The sequence below is a fragment of the Orcinus orca genome, chromosome 17 (assembly GCF_937001465.1).
Source record: "Orcinus orca chromosome 17, mOrcOrc1.1, whole genome shotgun sequence".
NCBI lineage: Eukaryota > Metazoa > Chordata > Mammalia > Artiodactyla > Delphinidae > Orcinus > Orcinus orca.
In genome coordinates this window covers 24648832-24671923 of record NC_064575.1, presented here as the reverse complement: position 1 = coordinate 24671923, position 23092 = coordinate 24648832, and the positions used below count along the sequence as shown (strand labels likewise).

The 23092-nt window shown below is 35.0% G+C and overlaps 1 protein-coding gene across 3 annotated transcripts in view; it reads left to right on the top strand.

Moving 5' to 3' along the window:
• SNX16 (sorting nexin 16) overlaps window positions 1-23092 on the top strand; it is a 36479-nt gene that overhangs the window by 5798 nt on the left and 7589 nt on the right. For all 3 annotated transcript variants that reach the window (XM_049700752.1, XM_004276163.4, XM_033439830.2), the window contains 3 exons: window positions 2181-2267; window positions 9529-9677; window positions 23009-23078. In XM_049700752.1, coding sequence (XP_049556709.1) covers window positions 2181-2267; window positions 9529-9677; window positions 23009-23078 — 306 coding nt within the window. The remainder of the gene's footprint in view (window positions 1-2180; window positions 2268-9528; window positions 9678-23008; window positions 23079-23092) is intronic.

Sequence of the window (23092 nt, the reverse complement as noted above, 5' to 3'; positions counted from 1 at the left end):
GTGTATGTGCATGTGAATGTGTACACACATATATGTATTTTATATCTCTATATATTCGGTATTGTGTTTAGGGTAGAAGTCTAAGCTGGAGTTACAAGCTTGGGAGTCTTAGGTTTGTAAAATAATTTTACCTTGGTATATTTCTTTAAATTGATCTCTTAACTGAAGAAAATATTAGGACAAACTGGCAAGATCTTATATAGAGAGTGTCAAGCCTTTGAAAAGTGATTAAAAACAAAAGGTGACTAGGAGGGGTGGTGAGTCGGATCGGGAAAGAGTCATGAGGTGGACTTCTGGTAATGTTTTGTTTCTTGCTCTTGGTACTAGTTACATGGAGTGTGTACTCTGTGAAAATTCATTAAGTTATATACTTAAGATTTTGGCACTTTTCTGTATGTATCTTATGATTAGTGTATGCATCTACATTTGTTGTTGTTTACTTAAAACAGGGAGTACATAACAAGATAGACAGTACAAAGTAGTATATACTAAGTTTCAAATAAAGAGTAGAGACAATAACTGCTGTTAGAACATAGAGGAGGCAATGATCAATACTGTCCATAAAGTTTTCATTGAAAGCACTACTTAAACAAGTAGAAAAGTAGGAGAGCTTTCTAGAAAAGATAAAATGAAAACCTCTTTGTTTTTCCTAGAGAAACAGGAGTGTTTAGGGACCACTGCAAAGAGTGGCTTAGTTAGAAAAGGGCTCATTTTTTAAAACAGGAAAATAAAGTTGGTATGTATTATGTATAGATAAACCTAATTATCATATGAAATTGACTTGTATCATGCATCAGTTATTCATAGTCAAAAGTTTTGAAGTCAATTTAAATTAGTAACTCCTAAAAAGAATGTTTTCTTTGTATCCCCTTCGTGACTATTTTACATCAGGGCTGTCTGGAGACTTTACAGGGTATCCAAATAATTTTCTTCCTCACCTTTAAATGTAATAAAGATAAATTACTTATGTTTTACTTCAAAACAAAGGGATTCATCCTTACCCTTGCTGACTCCCTTCAAAGCTGAAAAAGAAGCCTGTGAGGGAGAAAAATCAAATGGTAAGGATGATCTACAGTCCCTAAATAATGAATTGCCTCTAGATCATCCAATAGGATTATGATATGAGTCATATTTGTAATTTAATACTTCCTAGTAGCCATGTTAAGAAAAAGTAAAAAGAAACTGGTGAAATTATATTTAGTAATGTATTTTGTTTAACCTAATATACTTAAAATATAATTTCAACATGTAACCAGTATATAATCATTTGAATGACATATTTTTACATCTTTATTCATACTAAGTCTTTGAAATCTGGTCTGTATTACACTCACAGTACATGTCAATTTGGACTAGTCACATTTTGAGTGTTCTATAGCCACATGTGGTTAGAGTGGAGCTCTAGAGCTACAATTGAAAGTTACTGCACAGCAGACTTTAAGAAAAAAAGTTACTCTTTTTAAGAGAGTTTCACTCATTCGATAGATAGTTACTGAGTACTTTTCATATGTCATGTATATAGTTTAGCTCAAAACACTGTACCGAAAACTACCAGATGTTTCTCTGAGATTCTGTTATAAATAGTACTTCCAAAATTATACTTATGAAAAATAGGATCTAGCTTTTTCTTATATGCTTTTTAAAATATTGACTTGCTTCAACCAAGTTTTTCTATTCAATAGCCTAGATAATTGTACATAATTATATAAATATAAACTTTAATATGGGTATTTTTTACCTTGTATTTCAGCTTTGAAGATTAAAACATCATCTAATTTATTTGAAAACTTTGCTTGGCAGTTACTGAATTTAAAAATTAAGTTGACTGTATAAGACAAGATTTTTCAAAGTTTTTTCAAGCATGATTGATTCTTTTATTCATTTTAGAATATATTAGCATAAAATATATTTTGAAGGCTGATAAGTTTATTTATTATTAGTGTTCAGCAAAAAAGCATTTTGCCTCAAATATGTCAGTCATGTTTCTTAAGAAAAAATCTTGCTTTTGGTACCTACATTAGATTATTTGAACATTTGATGGTCTTTATTTCTGATATTTTTTACATATTGTTATGATCTGGGTTGTCAAATAAAAGTTTTTAAATTATTTGGTTTGAATTTTTAAATATTTTTACATAAATATATTTTAAAACTCTCTGTTTCTCACTCTATCTGCATAGGTATATAAAATACTAGTAAAGAAGAGTCCAGAAGAAAGCTGGGTAGTTTTTAGAAGATACACTGACTTCTCTAGGCTTAATGATAAAGTAAGTACTTTAATAAATCTAAAACTGACTTTTCAGTTTTCAATTATTATCTGTTCCTGGAGTTCTGTTATATTTGTGTTTTTTCTTCCTTGTTAATTATTTGAGCGAAGTCAAGTCTTTGCTATTTCCAAACAAAATTGACTGTTTCATTTAACTGTAATAGTTCAAAGTCCCATCCCTACGCATAACTTCCTTTTATTGGAAACAAAAAAATATTTTTAATATTAAAAATGTGAAAACCTTAAAATTGGCAACAGAGATATAAGTGATTATTTATATAATCTTGTGAGTTTGAAAAGATGTATATGTATAATAAGACCGACCCCCTAAATCATATGACTACAAAAGAACAAGAAAGAAAAATTTAGCACATTGTGTTAGGTTTCTATTGCTGTATAACAAATTATCACAAACTGTGGCTTAAAACTTACCTGTTCATTATCTAGAGATTTGGAGTGCTCAGCTGGGTTTGCTGCTTAAGATCAAACAAGGTCAAAATCAAGCTGTTGACTTGACTGGCCTCTTACCTGGAGGGTCTGGAAAAGGATCAGCTTCCAGTGTCATTCTGGTTGTTGGCAGAGTTTGGTTTCTCGTGGTTGTGAGACCAAGGTCCCTGTTTCCTTGCTAGTTGTCAGCCAGAAGTTGTTCTTGGCTCATAAAGACCGTTCTTCAGCCCTTGCACATGGCCCTTCCATCTTCAAAGTCAGGAAGAGATGGTCAAGTCCTTCTTGTGCTTTGAATATCTCTGACTTTGTCTTCTGTCACCAGCCAGGAAGAAACTTTTACCCTTATAGAACTCATGTGATAAGGTTAGGCGCACCTAGATAATTTTCCTATCTTAAGGTCAACTGAATAGTAACCTTAATTGCATCTACAGAATCTTTTCCTGTGTAAAAACAAAACACAGAGGCAAAACCAAGGGCAAAGGTCATAGGGCCATCTAGAATTCTGCCCACTGCACGTGTGAAATAGACAAAGACGATAATAATAAACCTCAGTATATTAAGTACCCTTAAAAATAAGTAACAAAAAAAAAATAGAAAATTCAGCAAATGATATGAATGGGGTAATCCACAGAAGAAATATAAATGACCAATAAATTACTATCACAAGTACTCCAAGAAAAGAAAATTAAACAATTTTTCACCTGTCAAGTTGACAGGCTTTAAATGGTATTATCCATTGTTGGAAACATGAGTCTTCCTAGAGGACGCCCTAAAGCTGAGCATAATTTTGACACAATCACATTTCTGGGATTTATCCTATATAATAAATTATGGATATGAGCAAGATTTAGCCCTAAGGATACTTATCATGATGCTTTATGTATTGTTGTTTTCTTTGTTCATGTTTTATTTTGTTTTTAATAGTTAAAAAATTAGAACCAACCTAAATTTCCAACACTAGGGAATTCATTGAGTTAATTGCAGTAAGAGTTCAGTAGAAAAACAGCAGCTGAGGCGTTCACAGAGCTGGAGAGAAATCAGGTGGGGCAGGTGGGGGTAATTGGTATTTAAGAAACCAAGAGAAAGAGCATTTTTCCAAAAGAAGCAAGTGATTTATGATACTTCTGAGAGGCCAAGTAAGCTGAACTTGGATCACAAATTATTCCCTAATTTTGACATATGTTTAGTAGAGGAAACTTTACTGGTCCTATTCTTTCCCATCTGCCACCTCCCCCCACCTTCTTCCTGGACACTCAGAACTTCTCAAGTTGGTATATTCTTAAAATGTTTGGTGGTGGGAAACTCCATTTATGTGACTTTGCAACTGCCCAGATGCCAAAAAGTTTCTACCATTTCTGAAAACCTCAGTTTGAATGAAAAGATAAAATATAAAATGCTAAACTATTTTAGCCTTAATTAAGGTATTGTTAAGATGACTTTTTACAACATGTCAAAATACTTAAAAGTATTATTTCTAATATATTTCTACCATTATATGTAAATTTTATTTTCTGTTTCTGAGTTCTCCTTATATTCACGATTTTAAAACCTGTAATTCTTTACTTCTGTTTATTTTTTTTAATGATTAAACAAACAAGAGGACCAAAGTAATTCATGAGGTTACCAGATACTAAAGTGGAATTCCTAGCTTTCTTATGAAATTGTTATAATTTTTGTTCATACAGTTTCTAATAGTTTCAATTTTGAGCTATTTCATCCTTTATGACTTCTTATTTTTCTGTTCAGGACTCAACTATTATTTAGTGTTTACGTCCCTTGGTCTCTCTAGATTCATCTTTATTGCCAAAATATTCATCTTAGGCAAGCTGAGATTTAGATAGCTCTTAAGCTTTTGAAGAAAGATGTTAGTAGAAGTTTAATTTAAATCTAGTAAATATCTCCTTGATACTCTGAGTTGGGCACTTAAAATTGATAAGTGTCTGTGTCAGTCTTCTAGGTACCAGAAAGAGCTCCACCCATCACCTGATTTTACTGGCAAGAATCAAAAATGTGTGTCAAGCACCAGCAGCCACACAGTTTAAATGGTAGTTATTATTTCTGTAATTGTTAAAAATAAAGTAACATCTTAGGATCTTTCATTTTATAAAACCAATCATGAAGTATTTGTGAAATGAGAGTTCAGCACTGTGCTAGGAATTTGGTATTATATAGAAACTATATAGATCTGATTCTAACGTTGAAGAGTTTATGTTTTCCATTTATCTATACTAGGAGGAAAAAAATAGTCAATTGACAATATGAAAATTATTTAACATAGTTAAAATAACACTGTTTAGGAAGAAAATTTTCTATAGAACGCTAGTCTTTTTTTTATTCCTCTTTTTTTAATCTCCTGGGTTATAATCTGGCTTCAGCTTCTCTAGGAGTTTTTAAGAGCCTCTTCTGGGAAAGTCAGAGGACAAAGTCATGAGCAAGATCTGGAACACATAGAGCTTTTCAGAGTTGAGGCATCTGGCAGGGTTGTAGGGCAGGCTGGTGATGAATAATTTGCAGAAATATGGCCATGAGAGTAGGGTTTTCTCTATATTCTACTTAAAAGCTCGCTATTTTCTACTTCCAGGTTGCAGAGTAGGTCAAAGCTGAGTATTTCTGTGAGGTAAAATGATTATTCTCAGTTGGTTCCACACAGCAGAGCATAGGCAGGGAGCAGAACCATTATCAGCTCACTGTCAAGACAAGCCAAGCTCATATGAAAATCTGGGCTAAGCTCAGCCAAGTATTTGATCCTCTGATTAAAAAGAAATTCAGTGGTAATCCTCAACATGTCTGTCTCTTGGGTCACACTGTCCTGAACTGTCCTGAACCGATTGACATCAGGCAGTTCATAAGTAATGTCCTAAGTTCGCCTTTTACTGTCTTTCTGGGGATTTTTTTCACTTTTTTCCTTTGTTGGACTTTATTTCCTTTATCTCATGTTGTCTTTCTTGAATTACTCTTTCCTTTTAGCAGAACTAATCCCCTAGTAGCTTCTTGAGGAAGATTACATGGGAAGTGATGTCTTTCAGACCCCACATGTCTCTAAATATTCTCATGCAGTTTTCATACTTGATTGAAATGTGGGCTAGGTATAGAATTATAGATTGGAATTTTTTTTTCCAGAATTTTGAAGACATTAAGCTATTTTCATCTCGCTTTTAGTGTTGAGTATTACCCTTGAGAAGCCCAAAGCTATTCTTGCTCCTGATCATTTGTATGTCACCTGTTTTTTTCTTCTTTGGAAGTCTGTTGAATCTTCTCTGTGTAATTAATCTGAAATTTCACAGTGACTTTTTGTAAAGTTCTTTTCTTCTATTACCTTGTACACTCTGTGGGCAACCCATGTGGTTCAGATCAGAAAAATGCTTTTGAACTGCTTTATTAATGAATTCTTCCCTTCTGTGTTGTCAGTTCCCTCTTTCTGTAACCTTTCTTGTAAAACAGGCATTTGGGCTGGTTCCAGATCTTTTCCTCCCCTTTCTTTAGTACCTTTTTCTTTTTTGCTATTTTGAAGGAGATTTCCTTATTTCTTTCTAAAACAACCTTTTTGTTCTCTGAATGTCCCTGTTTTTGGTCATTTTATTCTTATTTCTTGAATGTAGTATCTTAATCCATTGAGTGTATTAGTGATTGTTTTTATTTGTATTTTTATTATTTTATGGTTTTTTTCTCCTTGTGTTGTCTGTGTTCTCTGAGTTACTTTTTTTCTGTTTGTCTTTGTCTTCATGTTAAGTAATAGTGTGTAGTAATTCTTTCTGGTTGTCTAGTCATGATTAAAAGTTGGGTACTAAAAGCTGATTGGAATCTCTTACTCCATGGGTGAGGCTTATGTTGACTTTAAGACTCACTGTGTAATGGGGAAGGTGGGCTGTGTTGGAGAACTTCTGATGTCAGGATCTTAAGGTCTTTCCTGTCGGATTGATCAGACTCTCCAGAGAAGTGTTTTCCAATCTCCTGCCTTGTGCTGCCAGTTTGTGAGCAATTTGAGGTCTCTGTAAGTATAAACCTGGTATAAATTTTTCTGCACTTTGGGTTTTCTTCACTCTCCTGAGTCAATTGCTACTCTCCTCTCTACTTTTTGGTTTCCAGTATGTTGTTTTATGTTTTTTTTTTCTCTTCACTGTAGTTTTAGCAGGGCTGCAGAAAGAGAGAATTAGATGAGTGTACTCAGTTCTCCAACTTAATCCAAAAATTCTGTGCATTACTTTTTTAAAGGCTTTTTATGGAAACATCAAATGCCTATTATGATGTCATTTCACAGGAAATCTATTAATGTTTAATGAAATATAAAAACTAGCCTTGGGCTTCCCTGGTGGCGCAGTGGTTGAGAGTCCGCCTGCCGATGCAGGGGACATGGGTTCGTGCCCCGGTCTGGGAAGATCCCACATGCCGTGGAGCGGCTGGGCCCGTGAGCCATGGCCGCTGAGCCTGCGCGTCCAGAGCCTGTGCTCTGCAACTGGAGAGGCCACAACAGTGAGAGGCCCACGTACCGCAAAAAAAAAAAAAAAAAAAAAAAAACAACAACAAAAAAAAACTAGCCTTTACTAAAGTTATTTCAAGCTAATGTATAGTTCCCAAATTGTCCTTTGTTCAAAATAAAGTTACTGAGTAAGCACTCATAATATAAACACTTTGTGAGGGCTCAATTGTGGAACAACTCACTCTTTTCTGAGGATTATTTTTTTAGGGGAAAAAAACCTAACCATGCATGTGGACATATGTGACATTTAAATTTTAAAGCTTGAAATTAATAAAAAAGACTATTTTTATTTTCTCCTTATGGCTTTTATTACTTGCATTGCGTACACAGTAAACGACCAGACTCCAAGGCCAAAATTATCTGTTTACATCTTGAAATCAAATCAGGGTTTTCAGGATAGAAATATAGACAGAATTTTTGTTTTATATTTTTATTTCGCATTTTACCCTGTGAATTTTCTCTTTTGCTAGTCTTTTTTCTTACATTGTGATATTTTGTCTTATATATAAGTATAGAAATTTGAACAGTACATGATTTCATCTCATTCATTTATTGAACATAGATTGTTGGCTGCTTGTAGTGTAGCAGGCATTATACTAAACATTGGGGGTGCAACTATGAATAAGACAGTCATTGAAATGTAAAATGATTCTAAGTCTTAGCTGTACTTTGGACTTCCCCAGAAAACTTTTTAAAATTACAATGCCCAGGCCATATCCCAACTAATTAAATGCAAATATATCAGAGATAGGACACAGTCATTAATACAAGATCCTCATTAATTATCCTCAGAAAAGAGGGAGCTGTTCTACAATAGAGCCCTCACAAAGTGTCTGTATTATGAGTTCTTACTCAAAGTTCCTTGGGTGATTCCAATGTGCAACCAAGGTTTAGAAGACTGGTCTGGTAGAAGAGTCCAAAATTAAATAAGCGTTACTTAATTTACATCGTGATAAATGTCATTTAAAAAACAAATTAATGATTTGAGAATGTGTGGCAGATTGTCTTTTCTAAAAATGTATGCAGCAATACTCTCAGTCCCATATGCTCTTCCAGAATCTTGCCGCTGACTGTCAAGAAGTAGAATCTGTTTCCTCTCCCCCTTGAACGTGGGTGAGCTTGGGACTGATCTAACCAATAGTGGACAGTGGAACTGATGCTGTGGGATGATGAGGCTAGATCATAAGAAGCATACAGCTTCATCCTGGCTTTCTCTCTTGGGATGCTCCCCTTTGAAACCCAGACTTTATGCTGTGAGAAAGTCCAAGATACATGGAGAGGCCATGTTAGGCTTGTGACTGACAGCCCCAGCTAATGTCTCAGCCAACAAGCAGCATGATCCAGTATAAATAGTGGGAACGAACTTCAGTGGCTTCCAGTTCCCAGCTTCAAGTTTCCAGCTGAGGTTCTAACTCATTGTGACAAAACAACCCATCCTCACCATTCCCTGTACGAATTACCAGCCCACAGAGTCCATGGCCTAATAAATGGTTATTTTACACCACTGAGTTTTGAGGTAACTTGTTATCCAGTTATAGTCACTTGATCAGAGTGTATAAAGGGAAATCTAACCTAGCTTAAAAGGTGGAAAAGTCTTTCCTAAGAAAGTAAAATTTAAGCCAAATATGCAAAATTGATCATAAGCCAAAATGTAAAAGCTAAGACTATAAACATCTTAGGAAAAAACTGGGAAGAAAATTTTTGTAACCTTGGAGTGAGCAACGATTTCTTAGATAGTATCTAAAAAAGCATAAACCATAAAAGAGAAGTGGATGAATTAGGTAACATTAAATTTTTTTAAATGTGCTCTGTTAAGACGGTTAACATGAAAAATCAAGCCACAGTCTGGGGGAATATATTTGTCATACATATATCTGACAGAGGCCTTCTATCTAGAATATATAAAGAACTCTGACAACTTAAAAGACAAGTAACCCAGTTTTTTTAAAGCAGAGGGTTCAGAAGATTTAAATAGATAATTCGCCAAAGAAGATATGCAGATCCAAGCACGTGAGAAGATACTTAACACCATTTGTCAAGAGAGGAATGTAAATTAAAGCCACAATGAAATACTACTACACACCCACTGGAATGGCTGACATTAAAAAGACAGGCAGTGCCACGTGTTAGCAGGGACAGGGAGCAACTGTAACTCCTATGCATACACAACTGGTAGAAATCAAGAAATAAAACAACCAAGGCATAAAAAGCATAGCTGAATTTAATTCTTTTATTGTAAGCTTGTTATGTGAATAGTTTCACATAGTCAACAGGATAGATTTTGTAGAATTCATATAATTGAGTTGAACATTGTATCTTCTTTTTTCTTCTTTTTCAGTTAAAAGAGATGTTTCCAGGCTTTCGATTAGCACTTCCACCAAAACGCTGGTTTAAAGATAATTACAATGCCGACTTTTTAGAAGATAGACAATTAGGATTACAAGCATTTCTTCAAAATTTAGTAGCTCACAAGGACATTGCTAACTGGTATGTAACAAATTGAATAACAGATTATAAATGCATTCCAATAATTGGTTTAAATTAAAGAATAAATCTAGGACCATATATATTCAAGCACAGAAATATAAGGTAGGCATGCTTATCTCTATTAAAGCACTAACTGTAATTTTCTTGCCTTTTTTCAGCAAGGACATTATTTGGTGTTTGATTTATAGTAACACCTCCAAAAAGTCAGCAAAGTTGAAAATTCAGTGTGCCATATATTCAAACCACCCAGCTATAAACTTGATTTTAGAATTTTAGTAATAATTTAAACGGAGTGGCTCATATACTGGTAGATTTTTAGTTAAATAACACCATATAATTTTGATGATAATATTTATATGTCTCCAAAGTAATGCAAAAATATGAAAATTGTGAAGTCAGGTTAATTTATACAGAGGGTAAAGTGAAAATACCAGAAATCATTAAAAAGGGAAAGAAAGGACCTATATGGGGTTTTTGTATCTGAATATATTTATAAGAAAATTGCTATATGATTTAATATCATCTGGGTATTTAATTTTGGAACTTACATTATCAGATAAATTACAACCATTTTGAAAAAATTACAGAGCATTTATAAAGAAGCAATAGCATATTCTATGGACACCTGTGTCTGTAACTGTCTTTAGCAATTTTTCACATAAGAATGGAAAACAAATAAGAAAACTGCCCTTACTTTTTTCACCCTTTTTTCTTAGTCTTTCTTTTATGTATATCCCCATATATTACACATGTACTATGCATATACATCTTGCTTCTTTTTTTTTAAATTTAATTTTATTTTTTTATACAGCAGGTTCTTATTAGTTACCCATTTTATACCTATTAGTGTATACATGTCAATCTAAATCTCCCAATTCATCCCACTACCACCACCCGCCCCCCGCCAGTTTCCCCCTTGGTGTCCCTACATTTGTTCTTTACATCTGTGTCTATTTCTGCCCTGCAAACCAGTTCATCGGTACCATTTTTCTAGGTTCCACATATATGCATTAATATACGATATTTGTTTTTCTCTTTCTGACTTATTTCACTCTGTATGACAGTCTCTGGATCCATCCATATCTCTACAAATGACCCAATTTTGTTCCTTTTTATGGCTGAGTAATATTCCATTGTATATATGAACCACATCTTCTTTATCCATTCATCTGTCGATGATCATTTAGGTTGCTTCCATGTCCTGGCTATTGTAAATAGTGCTGCAATGAACATTGGGGTGCATGTGTCTTTTTGAATTATGGTTTTCTCTGGGTATATGCCCAGTAGTGGGATTGCTGGGTCATATGGTAATTCTATTTTTAGATTTTTAAGGAACCTCCATACTCTTCTCCATAGTGTCTGTATCAGTTTACATTCCCACCAACAGTGCAGGAGGGTTCCCTTTTCTCCACACCCTCTCCAGCTTTTGTTTTTTGTAGATTTTCTGATGATGCCCATTCTAACTGGTCTGAGGTGATACCTCATTGTAGTTTTGTTTTGCATTTCTCTAATAATTAGTGATGTTGAGCAGCTTTTCGTGTGCCTCTTGGCCATCTGTATGTTTTCTTTGGAGAAATGTCTATTTAGGTCTTCTGCCCATTTTTTGATTGGGTTGTTTGTTTTTCTTAATATTGAGCTGCATGAGCTGTTTATATATTTTGAAGATTAATCCTTTGTCCGTTGATTCGTTTGCAAATATTTTCTCCCATTCTGTGGGTTGTTTTTTCGTCTTGTTTATGGTTTCCTTGGCTGTGCAAAGCTTTGAAGTTTCATTAGGTCCCATTTGTTTATTTTTGTTTTTATTTCCATTACTCTAGGAAGTGGATCAAGAAGGATCTTGCTGTGATTTATGTCCAAGAGTGTTCTTCCTATGTTTTCCTCTAAGAGTTTTATAGTGTCCGGTCTTACATTTAGGTCTCTAATCCATTTTGAGTTTATTTTTGTGTATGGTGTTAGGGAGTGTTCTAATTTCATTCTCTTACATGTAGCTGTCCAATTTTCCCAGCATCACTTTTTTTTTTTTTTTTTTTTTTTTTTTTTTGCGGTACACGGGCCTCTCACTGTCATGGCCTCTCCCGTTGCGGAGCACAGTCTCCGGACACGGAGGCTCAATGTCCATGGCTCACAGGCCCAGCCACTCCATGGCATGTGGGATCTTCCTGGACCGGGGCACGAACCTGCGTCCCCTGCGTCGGCAGGCAGACTCTCAAACACTGCACCACCAGGGAAGCCCCCAGCACCACTTTTTGAAGAGACTGTCTTTTCTCCATTGTATATCCTTGCCTCCTTTGTCACAGATTAGGTGATCATAGGTGCGTGGGTTTATCTCTGGGCTTTCTATCCTGTTCCATTGATCTATTTCTGTTTTTGTGCCAGTACCATATTGTCTTGATTACTGTAGCTTTGTAATATAGTCTGAAGTCAGGAAGTCTGATTCCTCCAGCTCCATTTTTTTCCCTCAAGACTGCTTTGGCTCTTCGGGGTCTTTTGTGTCTCCATAGAAATTTTAAGATTTTTTGTTCTAGTTCTGTAAAAAATGCCATTGGTAATTTGATAGGGATTGCATTGAGTCTGTAGATTGCTTTGGGTAGTATAGTCATTTTCACAATATTGATTCTTCCAGTCCAAGAACATGGTATATCTCTCCACCTGTTTGTATCATCTTTAATTTCTTTCAGCAGTGTCTTATAATTTTCTGCATACAGAAAATTGTCTTTTGTCTCCCTAGGTAGGTTTATTCTTAGGTATTTTATTCTTTTTGTTACAATGGTAAATGGGAGTGTTTCCATAATTTCTTTCAGATTTTTCATCATTAGTGTATAGAAATGCAAGAGATTTCTGTACATTAATTTTGTATCCTGCAACTTTACCAAATTCATCGATTAGCTCTAGTAGTTTTCTGGTAGCATCTTCAGGATTCTCTATGTATGGTATCATGTCATCTGCAGTGACAGTTTTACTTCTTCTTTTCCAATTTGCTTTTACATCTTGCTTCTTAATGTGTGCTAAGCTCAGTGACTGCTTAAGATCTCTGCCCATCCCCCCTCACTTTCCTCTAATAAAGGAACTATAAGCCAGACCCCTTTCTCATCTCCAGATTCACATCTGCAGTTGCCTCCTTGACATCTCCTTCAGACAAACCTCAAACCTAGGAAAGACTTCAGTGCTTACTCTCTGACCTTTCCCCCAGTATTCAGCATCATCCTCCACCTAAAACCCACAAGTCATCTGGACACATCCCTGCCTTTATACTTTAAACACTCCTCGAATCTGTCTACTTTTCTCCGTTCCTGCCATCGCCACCTAGTCTAGCAGTTTTCTCTCACTTTAATTACTCCTTTCCCATCACTCATCTTCCTCATCGACTTTTATTTCTATAGCCCATTGGAGCCACAGTGATCTTTTGTAATGCAGTTTAAGTCATCCTTTCTGGTCCCTGACCATCTGCTTGTCTTTCCAACTTCATGTTTTGTTATTCCTCCCTGCCCCCATTCTCTGTACATCAGCCGTCTTGGTCTTGTAATTTTTCGAAGTCGCCTGCTCCTTTGTCCCTTAGGACCTTTCAATATGCTATTCCCTAGAAAGGCAACATTTCACACTACTACCCTTGCTCCCCCAGCCCTGGCCTAAAAGTCACGTTTCAACACAGACTTTTAGGTAACTGGCTCTCTGGACCAACCCCTCACCTACCACCACCACCAAAAACTAGGTCAGGTCTTTCTCAAAGTTTCTTCTCTACTGGTTCTGAAAGTCAGCTCCTAATGCCCTAAGACACCCATTGCATGTAATGAATTAACTTCTCATTACATACTTCTAGGATGCTACTAGCTATGTACCAGTCTTAAGAGAATGAGAAAATAGTCACTCACATCATTGTCAGAAGGGTTTAATCCTGTCATGGAATCCCAGCTGAGAAAGGCTGCTTGGTACTTTACTTACACGACATCTCAGTTTGTAACTATTTCTGTGATTATTTGATTGTGTTCTGCTACCAGGCTGTAAGGTGCATACATATTAGTAGGTCATGTGGCTGGTTTACCCACCATTCAGTGTGCAGTGCTTAGCACAATGCAACACAGAGTCCATGCTCGATAAGTACTTGTTGAATGAATGGCAGAACTGTTGATATTTGGTGTCGTACTATTTATAAGAAAAAGAGACTGAAACAAATATGACAAAACTTAGCAACTGTGTGTTCCAGCCTAGATGGTGGGAAGATGGATGCTCCCTACTTTTCTATAATTTTTTACATTTCTCCAAAGAAAAAAGAAAAAAAAATGGTTAGTGTTAATTCAGATACACAAAGCAGGAATAGAAACCAACAATATCTAAAATCATAGAGAAAGCCTTTGAAGAAAATATATTTTATACCATACCATAAAAGAAGACTTTTACAGCTAAGAAGTCAAAACATCATATCCCCTTTCTCTTATTCCTTATTCAGTAAACCTTTATGTCTCTGTATTGCAAATATGGTAAATTAAAATCAAATTTATTCTATAAATGACTACACTCTTTCTGTTCAATGAAATATTAAGTAGTATGAACCACGTTGATGAACTCATCTTGTGATTTCTTGATTTTTTTAAACATTAAAAGTGTATCTTAGTTGAGATGTATCTTTTTTTTTTTAATTATTATTAATAGATCTGTATCTGTATGGTAAACATTCAAGATCCTGTTTCTAAAACTGCAGTCCTTAGAACAGTGATAATCATGTTCAATTTATAGATAGGTGTTTCAGGGACAGAAAGATTTCTTGGTCAAGTAAGTTGGAGAAAGGTTTCATTTGACATTCCTAGAATATTAAATGTTCTAAAAAGTGTTGCATGAAAACCTATTGTGCCTCACATTTACTTGCTTACTTATTTTTGTCATATATCTCAGACATTTAAGAAATACAAGTAAGGTAACTTAAAGAGAACTCTAAATAAGGTTTGTATACCTTGTTTGTTCTAGGGTACTATATTATTTGCGAGTGATGAGTAGCATTTTTTATTTCACAGTTTAAGCAGTTTCTTAATAAATTACTGTTTAAAACATGACTTGGCAGAGGGAAAAGTTATTAATCTGTATCCTAAGCATTTGCCCTTTGTCATACTAAGAAGGGTAAAAAGGAAGCTGAGGATATACTTACTGAACTTAATTCATTTGAAGAAATTAAGCTTCTGTTTGAACAAAATGGAGTTTATGAAGTCCTACTTGGCATGATACAGATTATAAAAGTAAAAGGAATTCAGAGAAGGGGAAGATCAGTCCTGTTTGCAGTGAATCAAGCAATACTGAAGTAGGGAGTGGGTTTTGAGAACCTTGAACAATAGATTAAGATTATGGGTGGGAGGACAAATAATTAGAAAATATCCAGAAAGTCTGAGGTTGTCAAACAGCCACTTATGAATTCTTATAAGGGAGGAAAGGATAAAGACAAAATCCCAATACTTCTTTATAAAAACATGAAACTACATATTTAAGAATCACTACTTAAAATATCAGTGAGTTTACCTTACCTGTTGGTATACCTGTTAGCATCCTGTCACAGTTGGAACGGCAGCATAGAAAATTACTATCTTTATATGGCCAAGTAATTATCTGATATTAATTCTTTCTACAGTTCTTTCACTTTCCATTTTGATTCCTTAGCAGCTCATGACACAGTTATTTGTTAACCTTCATGTGGGCTAAGAGCTTGCCAGTACACAACTGGCAGCTCTTAATATTACAACTTCTCTAACTATAACAAAACAGAAGTGAAATAAGAACTGAAGGGATGTTAAGAATTGTTGGTTTAAATGTTTTAAGAGAATGTTATTTTCAGATGCATTTGGAGAATACAAAGTAAGAAAACAGATAAAAATGTTAACATTTTTGTGATAAAGGATTTATTATTGGTTTTTGTTTGTTTGATAAATGTTTATTTAGGTCTTACTATATATAAGGTATTACAGCTACACAAAGGTGCATTAGATGCTAATCCTTTATTCAAGAAAACTGAATAGGAAGAAGACACACCCAAAAGAACTATAATGGATAGAGCTTGATGTCTTTCAGAAGAGGAAGAGAGGGAACTTTTGACTGGGAGAATTAGAGGAGGCTTCCTAGAGGGTGATATTTGAGCTGGGTTTTAAAGACTGAGTGCTATTTGAACCGACAAAGAGAAAGTAAGGAAGGACTTTCCAAATGAGAGGGAATATTATATGAAAATGCAGAAGCAAGCAGGCCAAGTCCTATACCCGAAACAGCATGTAACTCAGCTTGTCAAGGTGAAGCATGTGTAAAGATGGATAGAGGGGGATGTTCTCATATTGCATAATCTGTTATAGTTAAAATTTAGCTATTTATTGTTTTATTCTGGTTTGTGTTACTTTGAAATAATTACATTATTTAATCAGCACACCAAATATCTTACTATTCTCTGTTTTCAGAATTACTACACATATATCCTGATTTACCACATTTTTCTTCTTAATTCTTTAAAATACAAGGGTTAAAATTACATATTTTTCCTTATATTACCATTCGTCTATAAGGAGTTCCATGCCAAAATTCAGTGTTCTAAATTCTACATCTGTTAAAAGAAAAAAAGTGCAGATAGATCTGGCATTAACAGCAGTTCATGGTTTAAAAAAATATATATTGTAGTGTATAGTATCCAAACATTTACATGAGGAAACAATTGAAAGAAATGAGAATTTACCCCTTGAAAAAAAAGTACTTGGAAGGACATGATAACCATCTTCACGTCTTTGAAAGATTGTGATGGGGAAAAGAATCAAATGATATTTAGCTTTAAAGCGGTGCTTCTCCAGCTATAGTGTGCGTCTCGTTCAAATGCACGTCCTGAATTAGCAAGGTCTGGAGTGGAGATTCTGCATTTCTAACAGGTTTCTAGGTGATGCTGATGCTGCCGGCCTAGGGACCTCATTTTGAATAGCAAGACTAACGTGTAGAACTAGGAATAAGTGAACAGTTAGAGGAAGCCCCCATCAGCTCAGAGAAAAAAGAGCTACATGTCATTTCAAGCTGTCTGGTATAAAAATGTTCTGCCTTTTGAGAAAGTGAGTTTACCTTAAGCATCAATATTTGAAGAGACTAGGCTAGATAACTATCAGTGGTATTAAAGAAGGAATTATTTACATGGGATATATTGGATTAGATGACTTCTTAAGTCTCTTCTAGTTGTAAAATTCAATAAATCTATAATTTTTGAACAAAAATATGTAAAGAAGCTATTTTTTATACATTTTCACATCTTCTCACAGGAAATTTTATTAATGTGTAAGTTGTTTTTAAATGTGAAGATACTGTCAAGAGAGGTTGGGTTAGTATTTTTATAAAAGAATTCAGGTATATATGCAATAGTTTATATAATGACAGCTCATGAGAATGAACACATTATTGCTAAGGTTGGTTGCATGATTTTTACCACAAAATATTAGTTTGGTGGACCTTCAGTTATGGACAGCTTTTTTAATGTAATAAAGCAAATATTTTGTATTCAGATACACGTAAACTCTTTTTTTTTTTTTTTTTTTTTTTTGCGGTACGCGGTCCTCTCACTGTTGTGGCCTCTCCCTTTGCGGAGAACAGGCTCCGGACACGCAGGCTTAGCAGCCATGGCTCACGGGCCCAGCCGCTCCACGGCATGTGGGACCTTCCTGGACTGGGGCACGAACCCGTGTCCCCTGCATCGGCAGGCGGACTCTCAACCACTGCGCCACCAGGGAAGCCCCACGTAAACTCTTAACTAATTAAATTAGGTCTCAAAGACCTTATGCAAAATTCAGTTTTCTGGGCTTAGTAGTGAAATAATTTTAGGCAATTACTTAACTGATTTTTTTAAACGTATGCATTTATTTTTTATATATTAATTTATTTATTTTATTTATTTACTTTTGGCTTCGTTGCTGCGTGCGGGCTTTCTCTAGCTGCGGTGAGCAGAGGCTACTCTTCGTTGCGGTGCACGGGCTTCTCATTGCTGTGGCTTGTCTTGTTGTGGAGCACGGGCTCTAAGTGCCCCGACTTCAGTAGTTGTGACTTGCAGGTCTAGAGCGCAGGCTCAGTAGTTGTGGTGCATGGGCTTAGTTGTTCTGTGGCATGTGGGATCTTCCCGGACCAGGTCTCGAACCCGTGTCCCCTGCATTGGCAGGCGGATTCTTAACCACTGCGCCACCAGGGAAGCCCTAATTAACTGATTTTAATTAGTGTTTCCAATTAGAAAATGAAGTAATTGGACTAAATGTTCTCTAAAAATCCACTTTCAGCTCTGAGTTTCTCATATGCTATTCCTTTCATTGTGCTTCTTTATAAATCTTGAAGGAGTACCATCAGAAACAGCCAGATTCTAACCTTCTTTTAACTCTTAAGACTTTTGGTCTTACATGTTGCTGTCCTAAGCTTAGTCCCTCGTCAAAGTAGGCATATCTATTAAAAACTAAATTCCATCTCAAATTTGAGAGTGTGCTGTATTATTTATCTACAACAGTGGATAGAAATTTATTCTGACGCTCTTAATAGTTTCATTAATTTTTTAAGAGCAATTAGCATAGCTCTTACAAATAAATTCATTATTTTTTGAATACTTATTCTGTGCTATGCTAATTTATTCAGATTCTGTACAGCCCTGGAACTTGTCATCTACTTTTTGTTGAAGCAGACTGCTTGGTAAACAGAAAATACTAATAATACAGTGTAGTAAGCCCTATGAAAGGGATCTCTTCAAGGTGGTGTAGTAATGCATATAAGAGTACTGAACCGAGTAGAGTGTAGGGGAGGGGGATTTAGTCAGAGAAGATTCTATGAGGAGATAATAGATGAGCTAAGTCATGAATGTGAAGTCTGAGTCAGCCAGCTGAAGGTGGGAAGGATGGGCCAGGATGATAGCAAGCATGAAACAACATGATAGGCATGAGGAAGTACTATTGCTGAAGTGTCAAATAAGAAAGGCAGTAAAAGCTTGAATGTACACAGGTGCTTTATGCCAACGCCAAGACCTTGGCTTTGTTCCCTCTTGTTAGAGGAGGCATAGATGGGTTTCAAGCTGAGTTGGACATAAAACGTTCGCTTTTGAAGTATTTTTGTATTAGAAGGAATAAAACTGAATGTAGGGACACAAGTGGACTAAAAGTAACTAGGTGAGAGATAACCAAGATATAACAGCCTTGCCTGCATATCCAGCACAGGAGGGTAAATGTGAGCCCTTCAGCTTCACACCCAGCAGCCCATCTCCCTCACCATGACCCTCACTGTCACCAACCTTGATCTCTGAGTCCCTATCCTCGGGGTTGTATTTAATGTCATATTTTTGTTATTTTCTTTTTACTGGTAGAGAATACTGAAGAGAAATAGTAACTGATAAAACATTTCTATCTGAAATCCCTCAATTAATATTTTCATGCAGTGACTTTTTGTGCTTAATTTGGTTTTGACAGAAGAAATAGCTAGTATTTTTAGTACTTTTTTTACTTAGTTCTTTATAGACCTTTTAATGAATTGTAAGCATTAGTTTTAGCTTTTTTAATATAAATTTTGAGATAAAGAGCTCATTTAGCTATTAAATTACTGGTCTTTTTAAAAAAATTGTGGAATGTAAACAAATACATACCCATGAAAGAAAAAAAGGAAGGTATATTATGAAGTAAAAGGTGAAGATTCACTGGATGAAATAGTTTTTTAAGAAGTTTGAAAATTACAGTAAAACTCTTTTAAAGGAGACTTTTTCAAGAGACTCAAAGGAAGAGTTTAAGATATAGGGCAAATTTGCTCTGATGAAAACAATGCTGAAGGGTACCATCTCTGGTTTCCTTATATTCAGGCAAGTTAAGTCAACTGATCACAATTTTAAAATAGAGATTTCCCAACCACACTAAGAAGTTACTCTACGTGATAAACAGAAAGATAGTCTTTCCATACCTTTCAATTCCAGATTGTTGGATTTTCTCTTAGATAGGTTTCTCTCCTAATTCTGATGTTTTTCTTACCTTCATTATCATGGTCAAATGGAAACAAAAGTATTAAAGATCAAATGCAGAAGAGAGATTGGGGGTTGTATTGAACCTATCAGTGAACAAGTAAATAAATAATAATTTTTTAAATTGACTTCTATTTAATCCATAGACCATTTAATAATATAGACTTTTTGGTACTTTATTTGAATTTACTTGATTTGTTTATAAATTATACATTGATAATATATAAGAAATCACTGAGCAGAGCCGTGGCACACATAGGCAGTCAAATATTTATCAAATCTAAATAAAGTTCTCTAGTCAGTGATTCGCAAGAAGGGGTAATGGCTTCCTTTTCTACGGGGGGAGAAAAGGTACCTGAATTTTTGAGAAAGAAATTCTTTTCTCAAACACTACCATCTGCCAGACATTCTTGTGTGTCCCTTTCCTTGGATGGGAAAAGAGTTTAAGAGTATTAACTTTCTTCCTCCATCAACTGAGTCCTATTGAAACAGAAGAAATGTATTGAACCCCTGAAAAAAGTGTTTTGTCAATCACAGTTGTAGTGCCAGTTTTAAATTTCACTCTTATGCTACAGATTAAACAAAATAGGGCATGGAATATAACCTTGGAACTGTAGTGAAACAAAATTTAGAGAATCCATTGGATTTCATTTGCGTAGAACTTTAGTGAGCCATAAATCATAAAGATTTTTAGGGAAGGAGAATGAAATGGAATAACTACTCTAAAAAAAATTTCCTACAACTAGGTACATTGTCAACATCACTGTGGATCTTGGGCTGAATTTCTGCTTTAAACCAAAGGTATAAAAATAAATACATATATCCCTTTACCCCCTTTTTCTTTCCTAGCAGTAGCATTCCAATAATTAGAGTAATGGTGAACATAAAAATGTTACTAAAGAATGAGGAAATCTGAGTATAAACTTATAAGAAATAATGTCACACATTAAGTTGTCATACACTGAAAGTATTAAAAAGACTCTTCCATAAACTTCTTAGCACTTTCCTTTTCATCCTTAAAGGCTGTTCTCTCAGCGTTTCATCCAAACTTTTTTTTTTTTTTTTTTTAATTGCTGTACGCGGGTGTCTCACTGCTGTGGCCTCTCCCGTTGTGGAGCACAGGCTCCAGATGCACAGGCACAGCGGCCATGGCTCACGGGCCTAGCCGCTCCACGGCATGTGGGATCTTCCCAGACTGGGGCACGAACCCGTGTCCCCTGCGTCGGCAGGCGGACTCTCAACCACTGCGCCACCAGGGAAGCCCCCATCCAAACTTTTGGCCTGTCAATCCCAAGATCAGTTTATTTCTTGTGCCTCATTCTGCCTAATAGTTTTTTCCGATATACATAGTGGGTGGATAGAAAGTATAATATCTAAACCAAAAGAACGTGTGGTGGTCCTGTTCTTCTCTATACTGTTAGACCAACTGCAGTATTCTAGAGACTTTGATTAAAGAAAGATACAGAGAAATTGAATGTGGTCAGAAAGAAGTGATCAGCAAGGGGAAAGAATCCAAATGAACCAAAACATAAGAGAAAAGAGTTTAAAGGTAGAAAAAGGCACATATTTCTACTCAGAAGACAGATTTAAGGCCTAGCTCTACCACTTGCACTAATGACCTTGGGTGGGTCATTTTAACTCTCTGAACTTTATTATCACTTATACAATGGAGGTATAATGCCTATCCTCACCTCACATGATTGTTGTGGAAATTGAATAAAGTAGGGTATGTGAAAACCCTGTGTGTGTAATGTACTTTGAAAATGTTAGAAATGGTAACCATGTGAGGTGATAGATATGTTAAGTAGTTTGATTGTACTTCATATTTCATAATGTATATATATATCGAGTCAAGTTATATAACTTAAATATATATAATTTTTAATTGTCAATTATATTTCAGTAAAACTGGAAAAAATGTTGGCTCCATGAATGCAGAAGACCATATAGGCTTTAAGTACTCACTAAATTTTGTTACATGAAGAAAGAAAAGGAAATGTTAGTGTGTTAGTATTGCTTGCTAGAGGTATAAGGTTAGAGTAAACATAACATTCTTGACATATTTTTAGGGTTATCATGTGAAAGAAGACTTAGACTTACCTGGAAGGGCCCCAGAAAGCCAAACTAAGACTCATGAATAGAAGCTTCAGGGAGAAAAATCCAGCTCAGTGAAGAAATAATTTTCTAGTTTTCTGTGTTATTCAAACTTAGGGTGGTTTATTTTGATGGTTTATTTTAAGAGACAGTTATAGTCCCTATTTCTGGAGGTGTTTAGACATATTCTTGGCTGAACATATAAAAGGGATAATATAAGCAGCATACTATGGATAGTTCAACTAGATCACATTTACGATCCCTTCCATCTCTGTTATTTCATGATTATGAATACTCAAGTTTTATCTCAGTTTCCCTGAGTGTATGTTTTTTTATTATCTATATTATCAAGATTTTATAATGCAGAAACTTGCTCCTCTTTTTTCTATTTTTGGGATCTTCTGGATTACTTTCTTAACACCACATCTCTATTTCATTTTTTCCTTTGGAATGATTTTACTGAAGATCCCATTTCTCTCTTTATCACCACCCCCTTCATCATCATCCTTTAAGTCTCCACATTTTTGTTTTAACATACATATAGAGCTGTCCCTCAATCCAAGATTACTTTTTAGAAAGAGGAGTATTTTGTAAGAAGGAAGTTCAGGTTTCTACCTTCTTAACCTGTTTCTGGTAATTGAAAAGTATAAATATAACAATATCATATTATTTCATTATTTTGAACTTTATGGTAATTCAGAAATGGGAGGATCAGAATTCTTTCTCTTGAATTCTCTAGGGAAAACATTTAAGTGAATTAATATAATAAACATGATTGTAAGAAAAATCTTTAACTTGTTTCATAGTAAATACTTTAGTTACTTTAGAATCATCTCCTGAAGAAGAAACAAATGAAGTATGAATTAGAAATTGTATTTCTTCATAAAAAGATAATGATGTTTTTAGACTAATTCAAATTAATATTTCTTTGAAAATAATACTGTCTTTTCACCATTTACGTTGGTTTCCTGTACCGTTTCTGATTTATGTTTTATGTCGTGTAGTTTTTATGTAACATAAATTCACAATCTTTTTATGTTCATAAGATCATAGAAATAACCTAAAATCTTTGTATCTTCTATAGATTTTATATTTGTATTTTGTTACTTGTGTGAAAACGCATACGCCATCTTGCTTATTTTCATTTATCAGCAGAACCAACTTGCTTAAAACACTATAGCTAGCTTCAGAGTAACTTTTGCTTTCTGCTATCTTGCTCTCTTTTGTAAACTTATTTGTATCCCAGCTAATTTTTTTTTTCCTTTGAAAGCCTTGCAGTGAGAGAATTTCTTTGTCTGGATGATCCACCAGGTCCATTTGATAGCCTAGAAGAAAGCAGGGTAAGTGCTGTATT